Source organism: Bombus bifarius, unplaced genomic scaffold (genome assembly GCF_011952205.1).
Source record: "Bombus bifarius isolate JDL3187 unplaced genomic scaffold, Bbif_JDL3187 scf7180000007977, whole genome shotgun sequence".
Lineage (NCBI taxonomy): Eukaryota > Metazoa > Arthropoda > Insecta > Hymenoptera > Apidae > Bombus > Bombus bifarius.
The window spans coordinates 1,489,448-1,506,877 of NW_022884362.1; the positions used below are offsets into that span (position 1 = coordinate 1,489,448).

General features: G+C 29.5%; 3 protein-coding genes across 5 annotated transcripts in view; 2 read left to right on the forward strand and 1 right to left on the reverse strand.

Annotated features, from left to right (window-relative positions):
• Positions 1 to 1,347: 1,347 nt before the first annotated feature.
• On the forward strand, positions 1,348 to 6,389 carry LOC117204172 (bleomycin hydrolase). 2 transcript variants are annotated; one of them, XM_033441339.1, is made up of 4 exons: positions 1,348 to 1,479; positions 4,182 to 4,498; positions 4,583 to 5,410; positions 5,606 to 6,389. In XM_033441339.1, the coding sequence occupies exons 1-4, from the start codon at positions 1,470 to 1,472 to the stop codon at positions 5,819 to 5,821; spliced, it is 1,371 nt and encodes a 456-aa protein (XP_033297230.1). In that variant the 5' UTR covers positions 1,348 to 1,469; the 3' UTR covers positions 5,822 to 6,389. The 2 variants fall into 2 exon arrangements, with proteins under 2 accessions (XP_033297230.1, XP_033297231.1); XM_033441340.1 differs by having other exon boundaries at positions 1,386 to 1,479; positions 4,185 to 4,498; positions 5,606 to 6,076.
• Positions 6,390 to 6,574: 185 nt separating this feature from the next.
• LOC117204183 (uncharacterized protein F58A4.6) lies at positions 6,575 to 7,960 on the reverse strand. The gene is made up of 3 exons (XM_033441360.1): positions 7,245 to 7,960; positions 7,045 to 7,159; positions 6,575 to 6,919 (listed from the first exon to the last, which is right to left on the reverse strand). Exons 1-3 carry the CDS (start codon positions 7,619 to 7,621, stop codon positions 6,653 to 6,655), a joined length of 759 nt encoding a protein of 252 aa, XP_033297251.1. The 5' UTR covers positions 7,622 to 7,960; the 3' UTR covers positions 6,575 to 6,652.
• A 1,508-nt stretch (positions 7,961 to 9,468) lies between these two features.
• LOC117204160 (proline dehydrogenase 1, mitochondrial) overlaps positions 9,469 to 17,430 on the forward strand; it is a 41,627-nt gene continuing 33,665 nt past the window's right edge. The window contains exons 1-2 of one of the 2 annotated variants that reach the window (XM_033441313.1): positions 9,469 to 9,727; positions 9,821 to 10,235. In XM_033441313.1, the coding sequence (XP_033297204.1) occupies positions 9,927 to 10,235 (309 nt within the window). In that variant the 5' untranslated portion in view covers positions 9,469 to 9,727; positions 9,821 to 9,926. Of the gene's footprint in view, positions 9,728 to 9,820; positions 10,236 to 17,430 lie in introns of those variants that run through there. The other variant, XM_033441314.1, reaches the window with a different exon arrangement.

The window sequence follows — 17,430 nt, forward strand, 5'->3', positions numbered from 1 at the left end:
GAAAATTGCAATTGGTTGAAATTACGAAGAAAATTGTAAAAGTCGCTTTTTACAACTATTTTATCTGAGTTTGTAATGAAAATTTGAAAAATACGTTTTGTAGATTTATGTCAGCTATGTATGTATATGGTGAAAATTTAATCGAAATCAATTGATGCAGAAACAAGCGACAGGCATCGAAAGATATAAGAATCTTTAGATTTATTACATTTACAGACCGAATATCGTAAAAAACTGCGATTTTCATCATTTTTAATTATTTGCAGTCTATAGTAACGTTTAGTCTATAGTAACTGATTTCAATGAAATTTTACACAAACCTTCTTAGATTAAATCTACAAAATATACTTTTCAAAAGCTTAGATACAAAAGTTGTAAAAGGCGATACTTATTATTTCCTCCGCATTTTCGATAAGTAGTAATTTTCTCCAAACTTTTTTACACATCATCTAGTAAACTAATGCTTCTAACTTCTCAAAACAGACTCAAGTCATTTGGTACAATATTAAAAGAGTTATTCTATTTTAAAGAGTGTACGGAACCTTTTATGACTGACAATTTTATGTAACAAAAGTTATATCAGGGGTGAGTACATAGCTGGGTGATGAGTGGATGATGAATAACTAGTTAGAGAGATGTAGTAGATGTACTTAATATCAGAGATCTACTCATTTTTGGTGCTACATATTCGTAACTTTTAAACTTCACATAATATTTGTTGGAGACTTTTGAATCCATTGCAGTTACACCATCATGAGAACTTGTCTTTAATATAGTAGAATGAATTTAGCTTCGATGATTGTATCTAAAAACTAGAGATATCTCGTATAAACCGAGAGCGAAATTGACTGATTATATATGCAAATAGAAAATTTTATACCACTCAAATATTCATTAAGTCAGCCTATTAGGAGGAGGAAATGACTCAGAACTTTAGACTATTTATTATCGTACCAAATTAACAGATCGACCCTCTTAATATAATTTCTCGGTATCTTATCCTCAACAATTCACGTAGATTTTTTGTTTCTCGCCGCGCATATGCATTTTTTTCCTGGAAGGACGATGCAATACTTCCACTTCCATCTACTCAAGAAAACGAGACCCGATCAGCGAGGTGAGACTCACCCCTCATTGGACCAGCAGGATCAAGGAAGGGAACCTAGAGCTTGAGAAGGTGCAGGAGTCGAAAATCGAAAACGAGAACGAATTTTGTCAGATTATTTCAGTTGACTTTCGAGAGATAGTCCTGTTGTATTCTTGATGAACTAGTTTCTAAAGCAAAGTACAAGTTTTGAATAAAGTTTAGATTTATTAAAGTGTACACCTATAAAAGTCTTTTCAATTACCGCGCACTCCAGAGAACAGAACGGTTCAGCATTCCACGGGCACCAACCCACTCATCTTTTCCCTAAAACCACGTAACTTAACGTAACAGCAGTTACAGCAAGAAGAATTCATACATCACGATGGTTGCCTGTAAGTTACGTTTTTATTTACATTCATGTATTTAGTTTTCATCCTTCTTTTTAATACAATATTTGTGCAATACAATTATAGAAGAATTGAAGTTTTTATTGTAGTAAATATTAAATTCTGTTAAATTCTCTGTTTAGCCACTCCCCGCCCTTATTAACTCTTATTGTATTGATACTTGCTGTTAATAAAATATTTACTTTCTAAAAAAATTAATTAGCTCTAATTAGTTCACGGCAACGCCTTAATTATTCTACGAAACAATTAGTTATATATTTTTTTTAAATAAGTAGTTAAGTTCTTTGGAATGTTTGATATTTCAGAATTTCAGCTAAACTAAAAACATATGTATGTATTTACATAGAAATGTCTTCGCACAAATATTTCCTGTTAATTTAAGAATACTGCGTATTATATTTTATTTAAAAAAGAAGTAATGTTACAATTATTTGGAAAATATTGAATATTATGAATTACGGCTGATTCGAATTTTTATGAATTGTTAATATTTATTAGTATTATGGTAATATTCATTTTACAACTAATTCTAATATACATTTCTTTAGATATACTGTTTAACATATATATTTTTTTATTTTAATAAACTGTAGTTTAATCTAGATTAAAATTATATTAATTTAAATGTATTTTAACAAGATTTAATGGAAAGTATTGCTCATGAACAATTATGATCATAAGCATAATAGATTGATGTATTTATTCTTGTTCTTGCAGCCTGGAAAAGACTTGAACTGCTACTCATTTCTGTAGTTCTTTTAAAGTACTTGAATCTGAGATCTTACAGTTGTCTATATTTTTACCTTAAATATATGTATACAACTTATCTTATATCTAAACTAAATCTTAAACATATATGTCTTTATTTCTTTTAACCTATATACAATATCACATATACATTTTGCTCTGTCAGGTCCTATGTTCTCCTTTTCTTTTTTTCTAAAACTCTTAACCAAATTATTAACGTTTCATTTATCATGCCTTCTACTATGTCTTTCTTTCTTAATATGCCTGTCCTATAGCAGTCTTTTAATAGATGTTTGTTAAGGTGTCAAGGTTTGTTAATTTCTAAATTACTTAAAAATACATTTTCTTTTTCCCTTTTCCAACCAATGTTGATATATCTGTACTTCTTATTACATTTGGATTTCTTAATTTTATTATATTGCACTTGGTCTTGCAATTCTTTGTCTCTCTCTGTTAGAATTTTAATTATATCTACTTCCTGCTGCTTTAGGTTTTTTACATCTAGCTGGCTGCAACCATTTCTTCACAACTATTCTTCTCTTTCTCTGCTATCTTTTGTCTTTTCAATTTTCCTTTCTTTTTCTCCTAAGCATTTTTTAACCAACATGCTTGCATCTTTACCTTTTTTATCTTTTCCAGTTTAATATAGTTTCTGCTCTGTCATTTTATTAAAAAACCTGGTATCGTCTATTAGTTGGCCTCTATTTTTGCTCTTATTCTATCCATTTTCCATACACCCTTAGTTTCTGATATCCTAGTTTAGCTCCTCTGTCTTTTTTCTCTATACCCTTGCAGATTCTAGTATTTTATATTTATACTTCAATATTTTGTTCATCCTCCCAGCTTCACATGCCAGCTATTGTTACTTCTTTTCTTTGAACACTTCCTATTCTTGCTTACATTACGTCACCATTTATAATCTCTTTAAAGAAACTTTCCATTTGTTGCTTTATTCTTTCCTTATTTAGAGTTAATCCTCTAATTATCATATTATCTTTCTTGTCTCTTCTGTCTTGTAATTCAATCGTTCTTCTCATTCTTTCCACTTCTGCATTCAGCTGGCTTTCTGAACTTCTTTTAACTTCCCTTAGCACTCTTCCTTCCACTTCTCCTATGTTCTATTCAATGATTTTATTATTATTTTGATCTTCCCTCTCCCTAGTTTGAGTCATCTTGTCTTCAAGGTGTTTAATTCTATCCAACATCTCTTTCCTCTTATCCTCCCACCAAATTTTTTTCTCCGTCATTTATTTTACATTTTTCTTGCTCCATAGAAAAATTGTTTTGCCTTACTTCACCACTCAGGTCTTGAACTTTTTCAACAAAACCTGCTAGTGATCCTAATATTGCTGCAATGTCTCTGTTTCGATTTTTATTTCTTACAATTCCTTTGTTATTTTTATCTTCTGTGCTCTCCATTTCCTTCTCTGCTATCTCCTCTTCTCCTTTTTGTCTATGTACATTGTTTCACCGACCCCCCACTTCTTTTGCAATTCTATTCAAGAAATCCTTTATTGTACCTTTTTTCTTGCCTGTTTTTACTGCTTTATCATTTTTTATAGAATGTCCACATTAAGCATATATAGTATTTTAGTATAAAATAAATCAATAGTAGTTAACTTTCTTGACTTATAAACGATTCTAATTAATTAATTTTTCTTTTAATTTAATTATTTTCATCCTTATATCCTATTGCATATGATATTGTGCATATTATTACAATAATGTTATATTAATGACATTTGGATAAACATTGTATTATATTATTAAGTTTTAAATTCCATATAGATACATAAAATTTTAATAAATTTCTAAGAAACAATAATGCCCATCTGTAATTCATAAAATAATCATGCATGTATCATATAAAATGTTATAAATATTAAAGTTTTCATATAATATTTTTGAAGAAAGAGATTGAATGTTATTTTATTTTTAAGTAGCAGGTCTCTTGACGACAGAAGTTCTGGATCAACTACGTGCAAAATTTTATGAAGATAATCGCAACACTTTGGCACAAAATGTGTGTACAAGAACCAATCCCTTGGAAGCTTGCATTTCGCGAAAGGTTTTGCAAGAAACGCAGCATGTGTTTAGTCACAAGATTGCAATGGAAGGAAAACCTATAACTAATCAAAAAAATTCTGGCAGATGTTGGATATTTTCCACTTTAAATGTTATGAGGAGTGCCTTTATGAAGCAATATAATTTGGATGAGTTTGAATTCAGCCAAGCTTATTTGTTCTTCTGGGATAAGGTTAATATTATATACAAATAATATCTCACGGTATATATGACTTCTATTTTGTATTTATTAGGTAATATATTTTTCATTATACAGATCGAAAGGTGCAATTATTTCTTACATAATATTGTAAAAACTGCTAAACGAAATGAACCTGTAGAAGGTCGGTTAGTGTCATTCTTATTACATGATCCTATTTGTGATGGTGGACAATGGGATATGGTCGTTAATCTTATAAATAGACACGGTCTTGTTCCTAAAATCTGTTTCCCAGAATCATACAATTGCGAATCTAGTTCGCGCATGAATACACTTTTGAAAAGTAAACTTAGAGAATATTCCAAAGTTTTAAGAGATTTAATATCCAATGGAGCAACAGATGAACAATTAGAAGCTCAGATTCTAGAACAAATGGTTGTAATCTATCGAATAATTGGTATTTGTTTAGGCATACCTTCAAAAACAATCACCTGGGAATATTATGACAAGTCAAAGAATTATAATTGTATTGGACCTATTACACCAGTAGAATTTTATGAGAAATATGTGAAACCCTACTACAATGTAGATGATAAAGTATGTTTAGTAACAGATCCTAGGCCATCTAATCCATATGGAAAGCTTTATACCATAGACTGTTTAGGAAATGTTTTGGGAGGAAGACCTACACTCTATAATAATCAACCACCTGAATTATTAATGAAATTATGTGCAGAAAGTATAAAACAAAATGAACCTGTATGGTTTGGATGTGATGTGAACAAACGATTAATAGCTAAACAAGGAATACAGGATTTGAGAGCGTATGACTTTGAATTAATGTTTGGAACTGATATCCAAGTTAATCTTACAAAAGCTGACAGATTACTTTATGGAGATTCTATGATGGTTCATGCAATGACACTTACAGCTGTTTCAATCGATGTAAGTTAGTAGCGATTTTTTAAAAATTAAGAAAAAATGATTGTGTAAAGAATTTTTTTCTCATACTACAGTCCTCTTTCAAGATTACATATTAAAAATTTCTTAGTATCATTAAAAGCAAGAGAGATATGTACGTGTCTGTATTTGTATTATGAATTGTATAGTATGAATTGTTATAATTCTTTGCTTTTTCAGAATGAAGGTAAAATTAAACAGTTCCGAGTAGAGAATTCTTGGGGAGACGATCAAGGACAAAAAGGATATCTATTACTAACAGCCGACTGGTTTTCCGAATTTGTTTTTGAAGCAGTTATTGATAAAAAATTGGTACCTGCAGATGTTTTAGATGTATTTAAACAAGAACCCATTACCTTACCTGCATGGGATCCTATGGGTACACTTGCTCACTGATAATAATGTAAGCTAAAAACTATTTCAAGATAAAATATTTTAGTTAAAAAAAGTGTATATATAACATAAAAAATTAAACATCAAATACAGTTTTGAGCGCATTGGTACAGCAAAGTACAATAAATTAAGACTTTAACACTTTTATAGTTCATTAACAACAATTAAGGAATAATTCTAGAAAGTTGAATTATGATATTTCGATTATTTAACGCCTATTCAGGTTTAAAATAATATATATTGCTATAATTAATAAAATATTAAGATTGTATATTTAACATAGTTCCTAAAATTTAAGATAATCACATGTGTAATTTTGTTTCTAATTTATAGTTTGTGTTTACTTAAGAATAATTGCTTTCGTTTCTTTCTTTTTTTTTTTTATTATATTTTAAATGTCACTTAAGTATATAAGTTATATGTAATTTAACTATACGAAGAAACCAAAAGAAGTTAGAAATTAAAAGATGTACTATTATATGTGTTCTACATATGCATACTTCATAAAGTATTGCTTCATTAAGTTTATTTAAAAAGCTTCGAAAATATAGTATTTGACTTCACATTTACATATTATACCTCTATTTTAAATGTTTTTTAAGTTGAAAAGAAACTTAATAATTGTATGAAGATTAATAAAAATGTTGCAAATGTATATATTTAGTCATTACTTTTAATTTAACAAAATATCTTTTAGTAACATTTATTTAATAATTACAAAAAATACATCTTTGGAAACAATATTTTACACACATTATTTATTTCTAAACATAAATATCAAATTTAATTAGCCTAATTTTAAACTATGTTTAGAAATTTTATATATTACTAATATTAAACAGTTTTATGCCGTTCTTTTTGTATTTTATAACAATATTGAAGTTTTGCCCATACACCTTGACACATATTTTGCAAACGAATATCATTCCAACTTATAGAAAATTTGTAAATACACTTTATCATTCTTTTTGGTTCTTTTAATTGGCCTTGTTGAATTAAGCTTAAGGCAGTATATAGTTTACAACGAGCAATTAGAAAGGGATCTCTGAGACGAAGTGCTAGTTCAAATTGCTTCATGGAAATTTTTCCAGCCATCTGTGCCTGGATAGAAAAATACATTTAAACATAAATTATTCAAAGAAATAATTGCACAAAACAATCAAATGTAATATTTACTAGTTTTTAATATATAGTAGATACATATTAATAAAATATATAAAACTTACACATTGTTGAAATTCTTCTCCTAAAGCAGAAAACGCTCCACCCAAAGTAGACAACCAAGACATAGCATGATCAATTTCTCTTCTTTCCATTGTCATTTGTGTCATTCTCTCATTCCTAAAATTAGAGGAATTTGTATTGTATAGTTTTATAAAGCAATAATGAAAAAAGGCTTTAATTAACTGAGCAGTTAGAATCTTGCCATTTGTAATCTAAAAATTGTTTCCTTGGCATTTTCAATCTTATTAAAATCATTTCTAAATACACTCTGTTTGACAATCTGTATATTAAATATTGTAATAATTTTTTAAGTGCAGCTTTTCGATATGTTTGTGAATTTGCTAATGTTATAATATATGCTGATACAACATAGGCATTAAGTCCTCTTTTGTTTAGGCAAATTCTGTTTACTTGTATCTTGTTACTTTCATTGACTTTGTTTATGTCAACATTTATCTGACATGTACTTTTAGTTTCTCTTACTTTCTGCTCATATTTAATTACAGAATAAGGTGTAACAATAATGCTATCGAAAATTGTGCCACCTTTATGTACAATCAATTTTATAGAACTATCCATTTTTCTAATTCCGCAAAATAGACGCTTCTTTAAACATATGAGAATGTTGTTTCGTTGTATGTAGGGCCATTACAACATTACAGTATAAATAATACATATTAAGAATTTGTATCACATACACTGCTTTGACCAACTTTTACAAATATTGGTGATAAACTTTATATCTGTAAAGTATTAATAACTGTATTCAACATATAAAAAAATTATACTACTTTATGTAAAAATCCTTCTGCCTTTAACATTTCAAAGATATCTTATACGAAATATTTTCTACGTAAGGTTTGCAGTTGACAATTTGAGGTTAAAAGTTTAGTTCATCTTATATATACACGCGTGGTAAAGAAGAGAAAGTGGTGGGGATGATAATATTGAAACCATAATAAGTTAACATAATAAGTTATTTATCAAAGTTAATAAGGAAGCGTTTCTTTAATTTTTTGAACTTAATATCTAACTTTTGAACTTACATGTAAACATTATAACATACATTGTATAATATTTTAGGTAAGATATGAATTACTATTTAAAATTAATCTCATATTAATTTTCAATACGATTAAATAATATTTTTTAAGGTACTTTTGAGTAGGAATAATTATAGAAAAAATAATATTAGTTCTATTTATAACTTTAGTAAAATTTAAACGTTTCCATTGATAAATAATGTGTCCGTTATGATAAACATTAAATGTTGGTTTTTTAGTTATTTACATATAGATTACATGAGCTTTATATGCAATAGATTGTAATTATGATTGTAGATAAAATTTAGATTACTAAATTTTATTTTGTTTAAAATGTAATTTAAATATGCGTCGTAGAATATAATGCAAAGAATGGCGATAAAACTAAAATAAAAAATATCATGTGGTATTTATGACAAAATGATTTAAGAAATTTATTATCTGAAGATTTTGATTATTACAACTACATATTTTGAACGAAGCATTCTTATTGGTCATTCAATATTATATATAATGTATCAATATAATAACAATATAATAACAAATGCAGTTAATAACATGAAATATAACTGGAATTTAAAATTATTATCAAAATAGTAAACTCTTATGTATTTTTTATAAATGAAAACATATTTCGATTAGTAATCATGTATGCATATACATACATTACATAAATTGCAGTATATATGATCCATAAATTTTCTACAATAGATTTAAATTTGTAAATTTTGACTGAAATAAAAAATATAGAATAATATTAATATTTAATAATTATGTTTCTTTTATTTCATATTATATATTTTTCCAATTTGTATCCAAAATTCTCAAATATATTTATTTAATAATTTATAATTCTAAACAATATTTTTATATGCATATTTTAACTATTCTAATGTATAATAATCGATTAAAAACATGTGAATATTACTGAAACATGTATATTTTTAAATTTGTGATTTATGAACGAAAAGGTCATTTACTAAATATCTGTTTGCTTTTAAGTATATTCTGCAAATAATCCATACTTTAAATCAACTAACTATTTATGTAACATGCGACTTTTAAGAGAGATTGATTATTGTGAATATTTTGACATAGATACAAGTGAAAGATCTATACAAGATATTATTTCATATATCATTGATAATTTAAATAAATGATCATTAAGATATGTGTTAGAATAAATGAAATAAAATAATGTTCGGCAGTTCGGGGTAATGTAAAGCACGTTTTGCGCCACTGTGCGCGTGGTACGACGGCGCAGTTATTGGCATTTCCCAAAATTTCGTCGACCAGTCACACCGAGCAATGCGAACACACCTCTCGTAGGAACCAATCAGAGTCTCAGCATCTATTGCTACTGTATAGTAATTGGGGCAACGTACAACAATTGAAATTCGTTGTGCCGGTTAATATTAGCAATAAATTAAAAAAGAATCTTAACAAAAAAATTTGTTTGCTTTTTAAAGTCGGTTTTCAACGGGTGTTTTGCATAGATAAGTTATAATAGACGGTATCGTGGTAAGGTGAGCGCTTGACTCGTACGTCGCTGGATGTCTACGAGTACCCCACCTTGTGATTCGGCCTAAGCTTTGACGAGATACCTCTATTGGTATTGGGGTCTCCGACTCGATCGTGGCAGGTTGGATTTACCCCGTTTGTCACTGAGAAAAATCGCCTTGGTCAATCTACGTTCTCGAATCTTAACGTTCATTGCTACTGGTACTTTTTTCAGTGAGACTCTCATAGGGCGGAGGAGATCGCGCAGTTCACGGGTTTTCTTTCCGCTAAATAGTGCGTCCTGATTGCTGACATTTCTTGCATTAGAGCTACGGCAAGGTATGGCGTTTTTGAGAACGGTGCCGCGTTGCAGTGCCGGTAAAAAGCTGAGGAAGTGTTTACCACTTCCTGTCGGCCTCCTGGAGAACGTAACGAAGCCATCGGTGCAGTTAGTGCAGGTGTACGATCGCGAATACACCGGCACTACCGCTGACGTGAAGCCGGCTCCTCCGCGACAGATCGATCCTCTGGATTTGAAGTTTAACGATCCCGTCGCTTCTTTTAAGAGTAAAACCACGAAAGAATTGCTTCGTGCCTACATCGTTTATCAACTATGTACCATCGAGTACATCGCCGAGAACAATATGAAGGTAAGTTCAAATCAGACTCGATGACGTTACTTTGTATATTACGTGTTATTATAGATTTGTTATATACCTATAAATTATCCCTATGACGTACGAAATAGCATGACATGTGCTCTCACGACGTCTTCTCTCTCTCGCTCTTTTCCCTAGCCTGTCTTTTCTGTTCCAGCCACATTGTAAAGTCATTTGTTTGATTTTTTTTTTCTCAGATCCATTCATATATATATATACGTAAATTCGAAAAAATATTCTTATGTATCAATCATCTACAATTCTAAAACTTTAGTCTATAATGTGTATCTAACAATCATTTAATACATGGAGTATAACTAGAATACAATACACGTAATATATACGATACATAGGTATATATAAGTATAATAGATATCATGCGATATAAGAGTTGCTATTGGATATTCATAAAATTTGAAGTATTTTATTGCCATTTTCATATAAAACAGCGATTCATTCATACATAAAATTCTATTAAAACGAAGAATTTTTTCTCATATCAAAGTCAGTTGTACGACGTTAATCACGTTAGTTGGATCTTTCAGATAAATAATTGGTGTTCTGTGCCTGTGTATGAATTACATATATTTAATGCAATCGATGAAATTATAGCATAATTGTATATATATATATATATATACATATATTATATATTATATTATTATAGTATATATATATATTAACGGAATTTTATAAAATTCCGTTTAATAGGATTTTACTCACAGACTAAGAATAAGGAATTTGTCGTGAAAAAATCATAGAAATAAGATTTATGCATTGTTCTGTAACACCGAAAGGAAATCGTTTGTTACGCAATAGCGTTAGAGGATCGCAAAATTAATTAATTGTTGATTTTTCTGTGCAAAGTTTTTTGAATATTGAAGGAAGGTAGAGATTTTTGGAGATTTTCTATATTAAATATGAACCAGCAACCTTTTATCGATAGCGTCGGGATTCGTAGCCGATTTATACAACGACGTGGCATGGCGCGTTATTGATTTTAGTAATACTTAATAGTATATTGAATCGACCTAGCAATTTTGTCGCAAACTTATAGTGGTGGCCAATTACGTAACTAGGAAGGAATGACCAGAGGATCGTAAAAACCTGTACGATTTCATTGGCTAGCTCGGGTTGTTACTATTGTACTGTTTAATTTTTACGGAAATACTCTTCTACGGAAGGACTGTTTAATTTCCTACGACGTGTCGTCATCTTTATGTAGTTAAATGAAATAATTTGTAGTTTTAAATTTGTTAAGCTTCATTCGTATCAATATTTTATTGATATGTATATAATATTTTTGGTACTACAAGAATGCAATAGTGCTTAATTTCATTTAATCTCATTTATTATTTAACTTCTCCTGTTTATATTAAAGTTTCAAATGAAATATACAAGATTCGGTAGATTAATAATAATTATGGAAAATAATTAAGTATGGTGCTTGGTGGTCTATCGTAGGAAGTGAATTTAGGTAAAATATACTCTAAGTAGGTATTTTTGGAACAATATTATTATAATTTATATAATTATAATATATAGAATATTTTATTGATACTTGTAAATATTATCCTTTTAACTAAGTCAAGTGTTTTTCTACGTCAATTACTTAAAATTATGATGTAGAATAATTTAACAATATGTTGTACAAAATGCATTTATCTGCAATTATTTTACTTAAAGGATTTGTAGATATCTAATTCCTCATAATTACAATTCTTTTTTGTACGTACGCGTATATATATATATTCTTACTATCATTCTTCTCATTATTTTAAATTATCTAAAACTATATGGCAAAGTAAAATTCGCAAATTGGAAGATCTAAAAGTTCGATCCGTTTGAATATATGGAAGCAATTTTAAGTAGATTTCCAAAGTATTCCGCCAGTATTCGTTCCAAAGTTTGAAGCTAGTTTATGAAGATCGTATATTTGACAAGTGCAATGAACGAATCATTATAGTGGCCATAAGCTTACATAAAAGGTATTTATTTGCATATACCCTTATTTTTCAATGATATGTCTTTTTTATTACGCTCTATATTAGTCTATATAGATATATCTCATTTTTATAGTATCAAATATTTTTAATCATATGAATGTACTATTAAATGATATAATAAATACAACAGCGTGCCAATACTTTTTGTAGCCACTTACGAGTAGTATTAGAACCTTATGAAGCGTATCTTATTAGGTATTGGTTTTGATTAAGATTTACAAATATACTTGCATATATTGAATTTGTTCTCATCATTAACTCGTGAGCACAGAGGTTTCTACCGTCTTGGTTTTATTTCTAACAACATCATTCATTGTTGCATTCATTAGATATGCACATGACTGCCGCGAATAAGGAAAATTAACTTGTTCGCATTTAATTATGTAATAATGTAGCTTTCGTCGAGTACTTAAATAGAATAAGGTGTATATACATACGTGGTTGGTGATTCACATCCTATCCTGAATGTATAAACCTTGCTACACCGTATTGATTATTATTGATTTTTAAAGTGCGACATGACTCTGTAGTGTCTTCGTTTTAGACTGTTGGCAGACGGTGCCAAGAATTGTATTTTGCTGTGTAATACTTCGTGAAACGTTTATTCTGATCGTATTCAGTTCTCGAATATTATAATAATATTATTTATAAATACATAATAATAAATGAAAATATGAATTAAAATTAAATATACTAATAAATGGAATTACACGATATAATAATAGATATTACACACGTTTCAAATAAATATCTTATCTAAGAAATAATATCTATATATTTCAGAGTTAAAAGAGTTTTCATTTCTGTTATTTCGTGAAAATGCATAAATAATAAATGACCAATACTAATTTTAATGGTTTCATATATCGAAATAATTTTATCATAAGATCAAAAGATTCAGCGAAGAAATAATATTAGCGTATTTTTTCGAAAACGAGAGATACGTGTATAGGGAATAATGTAGAGTATTTTTAAATACGAATATTTTAAAATTTATTGAAGATTTTCCTATTACAGTTCATATTTTACCTATCATTTCTTCAAATTAAAAATTTATTAGACACTTGTTCTTACATCGTTTTTTTTTTCTTCAAGCTTGATAGAAAAGTAAAACTGATTTTCGTAAGAAAAAATAGAAGTAAACAAAATTCTAAAATCCTTCGGCTTTTTTTTTTGATTTTTTGAAATTAAAACGTGGATATTTCTTGCTTATAACTGAAAAAAAGTTTCTACGAACATTTAAATGCCTTATCGTTGATTATAATGGAAACGTTCCCTTTATCTCTAAATTAACATAGTTATCATCGACTAATTACATGGACACTTGAAATTCTTGGTCGATATATGTACTATATATTTATCGGTTAGATAAAAGTCGTGCAAGTTCTGTAATCACATCCTATCTCTCTCGTAGACATTTTCAATCTTTTCGTTTAATCCTGGGAAATCCACGAATATAGACGTAAATTCTTGAAAACGATTTAAATCCTTTGAAATTCTCGATCGTGATCTGCAATTATTTTGATCAAACTTTTATCAAATCCTTGAAGATCGAAAGAGTTAAAAAGAAATCAGTTTCATCATTGAGATTGTCACAACCTGACCACGTTTCTTTATTAGAATTTCTGTTCAGGCTATCGATCTTATCTTGTATTTCGATTATTCAGTAAGGTAGAAATTTGATAAATTACGTGATTATTCGTGATTGATTCGGTACTCGTTATTCATGCCATTCGGCTTGTTTCAGACACGACAAATGATTCATATTTTGAAGAAATTTATTTTTTGTATAATAATGTATAAGATTTACTTCTTTACGATAAATGTCCCGCTTTTCAGATATTTTCTTATAGATAGCACTAATGCTGCATTTATGTTTATACGACATAATAATGTTTCTCTTCTTTTATGTGTAATTGTTATTTTTGTCGTAATATGTATTTGTTTTATACGGATTAATTAATAAAACTGATAAAAGCGAAATACAAAAGATTTATTATACTCGTTGCGAGTGTTACAATATCACAATAGGACCTATTGATAAACGAGAATTCTTATAAATTAGAAGTTGTTGGAAATAGAACCTAGTAATTTCTAAAAATGCTCTTAACGTTTCAATATACCACGCTCGGAAGAAAACTGAATAGAAAGGATTATTATTGGCATACAGGGAAGGTGTAGTTTCATGGCATTAAATCACACGTGTCTTTCGTATCATCGAAAATTAAAGGCGCGGGATCAAGTGGAGTTTAGTATGGTACTGTAATCTAGAAACACTGCGTCTTCTGATTCCTATCTTTGTTTCAGATTTCATTGAACGTTGTTCAAGAAATTTTATCGAAATGGCGACGCTTAATCACTTTTAGTCGACATTGAAAGTAAATATAATATTTTGAAAAGATATCTTTACTTTGAAATTAATGGATTATTTTATATGTATATACATATTTTAATTGATTTAATAATTAAATTACCTATTATAACACTGTTCGACATTTTAAGCGTAAAAACATTTTAGATAATGTTAGAATTAATTTTTTATGAATTTTTATCTGGAACAAATAAAATATTTCTTATTGGTAATCGTATGGGTATGATAAAAATATTTGATTAAAAAATTAATTAGATTTTGAATTTAAATAAGAATTTGATTAAAAGATTAATTAGATTTTGAATTTAAATAAGAATAAAATAAGAATGCGGCGTTAAAGAATAAAAGAAGAAGAAGCAGATGTTACGTTCAGATCACCCAAGGAACCAGGTGTTGAGTTATTCATCTGTGAAGCTTATAGCACGATCGTAGAGAGGGTTACTTTTCAGTTGAAATCTTAAACCTCATTAGGCAGCATTTACAATTGTAGTTTATTTTCCATTCAATAGTCAACGACGTGTTATGAACTCGGTACCTCTAAAAGGTATTTTGAAGCCATATTGTAACGATACGAGTTGCCATGGTTTCTAACTTCCGGAGAAGTATCACAATCTTTCCGGAAAACCGAACACCTCGCTTTAATTCTACTACCACTCCACCCTTACCAGGAGGAGGTGCGTTAAGGAAGCTCGGAAGGATGATCGCGATACTTAGGTCGCCGTCGATCGGAAAACTAATTTTTGACAACTAACAATCAACGTGTGTCCTGAACAAACGAGGGAGCTCGGACTGTCCGAGTGGAACAGACATACATATCATAACATTCAATCAGTATAGACATATTCTAGTATTTTGTCAGCATAGATATTTTTTTTTAACATTCTATCAGCACAGACGTCATATACAAGCAACGGAAATGTATACATATACTGTACTCGTTTACATTTTTCATTGGCTTTCATTCAAGTACAACAAGTACCCCGCTACTATTCAATCTGAAAGGTGTACAAGTTCGGTTCTTATCCAAAACACTTACGCGAATATATCGTGACTGATGACTATAATAGTTATTCAGCGTATCACTCACGTTCGCTACTAGGTCGGTAAATTAGATACAGAATATACTAATTTATACCGTGTTTAGTTCGATTTAATTTTAATTCCGTAAGCTAAACTAATAAAGTTTCTTTTTTAACGTTGTTGGACCGAAAAATAACATATACAATAATAGTGCTAATTCATATTGTTATAAACAAATTTTTAATCGCTAAATTTAAATCATTAAGATATGGAGATATAAATAAACCAAAGCTGGAGACAGCTGAATTGCGCGCGAATCTGTTGAAACGAAATGTTAAATATAGTTCGGATTGCAAAGGGTTAGAAAGAATCATCGTCGGTACCATTAATAGTTCGGCAGATATAGCAATTTGTTTAATCAATTAATCTGAAAATTACTCGACATTTGTCGCTCTTCGTTCGCTTTATCGATATTCCGGATTTTTAGTTTACAGACATTCTTTTCTAACTTAAAATATAAGTTAGAAAACTTTAACTTATTAATTTTAACCAATAATTTCGATAATAACTATAAGTGTATAGTAGCAACTTGTATTATACACTTACAAACAATATAATCAGTAAAATTAAATCAACTATAATGGAATCGTAATACGCACTTGTACAATTATAATATACTTATCATACAATACAATTATGTATATGTATACATATATTATACAATTATAATTGATATCACACAAGTTATTATAAAAAATAGTGAAAAACGTTCATAATACAACTAATTTTCTAAGATACCACCAATTTTTCGATATACAAAGTTACATAACAAATTCATTTATTATCGTAGCGATTCATTCATCTCCCACGTTGCGCTGTAAGTTTACGTCGCCATATTAGACGCATTTTAGCGGTGAAATGCTGAGTCAAAGCGGAGTGTGTCTCGCCTCGCGGGTGAGGCACTCGTCTGTCGTAGACTCGCTTCAGACAGTTGCCAGACGATAGAGCACTGTTTCGAAATCTTTCCATAAACATCGCGTCTACGGTCGCGTTGCACATACTACATACTGATCGAGTCGCGTGTTAGCCGCACGTTTGCATCGCTATGCGGCTGACATAAATGCGACGGATGCACTGAGGCGCGCGCGCATGCGCGTTCCCTGCGTCGCCCGAATAATCTTTCTTTTATTGGACGTAATGCGAATTTTATTCTACAGTGGTTCACAAAAGTATTTGGACACATCGTAGAAAACTTTGGTGTATACAAGGTGTCTCGCGCAACTTGCAGGGCAAGTTGCAGCTCTGAAACGGTAGAAGATATTAGGCAAAGCTAAACGGTTTCGAACGATGTATGATCCAATATGGGTGCCCATGCCGAAAGTAGTGACTTATTTTGAATATTTAAAAATTACCTCAATTTTTTAAAATAGAACTACCAATTTTTTCTAATACATCAATCGATAGATCTTTTATATTTTCTATACAAAAGAATTAGGGCACTTAGAGTGAAAATCGATTAATTCGAAAGATATTTGTACTTGTCCTATTGTACGTGAAAGGAAAGTATCGTATAAGAAAAGACAACGTACTACTTTTATGTTTATTCTTCGTGTTTTATGCACTCAATTTGGCGGAATTAAAATTGAAATATCTTTTAAAACAAGCATTTTCACGATAATTGAAACCTATCATAGTAATTACAGTGTTAATAAAATTTCGAAATGTTTCGTATCACATACGTCATATATTCATAAAAGATTTATACAAGTGTTCGAACACTTTCGCAAGG

Bases quoted from the DNA above. Each gene is read 5' to 3' on its own strand.
- LOC117204172 (XM_033441339.1), top strand. The intron at 4,499-4,582 runs GTTAATATTATA...TTCATTATACAG, and splicing joins ATTTGTTCTTCTGGGATAAG to ATCGAAAGGTGCAATTATTT. The intron at 5,411-5,605 runs GTAAGTTAGTAG...TTGCTTTTTCAG, and splicing joins TTACAGCTGTTTCAATCGAT to AATGAAGGTAAAATTAAACA.
- LOC117204183 (XM_033441360.1), bottom strand. From the start codon at position 7,621: ATGGATAGTTCTATAAAATTGATTGTACATAAAGGTGGCACAATTTTC. The intron at 7,160-7,244 runs GCAAGATTCTAA...CTCTAATTTTAG, and splicing joins CAATTTTTAGATTACAAATG to GAATGAGAGAATGACACAAA. The intron at 6,920-7,044 runs GTAAGTTTTATA...TTTTCTATCCAG, and splicing joins GAGAAGAATTTCAACAATGT to GCACAGATGGCTGGAAAAAT.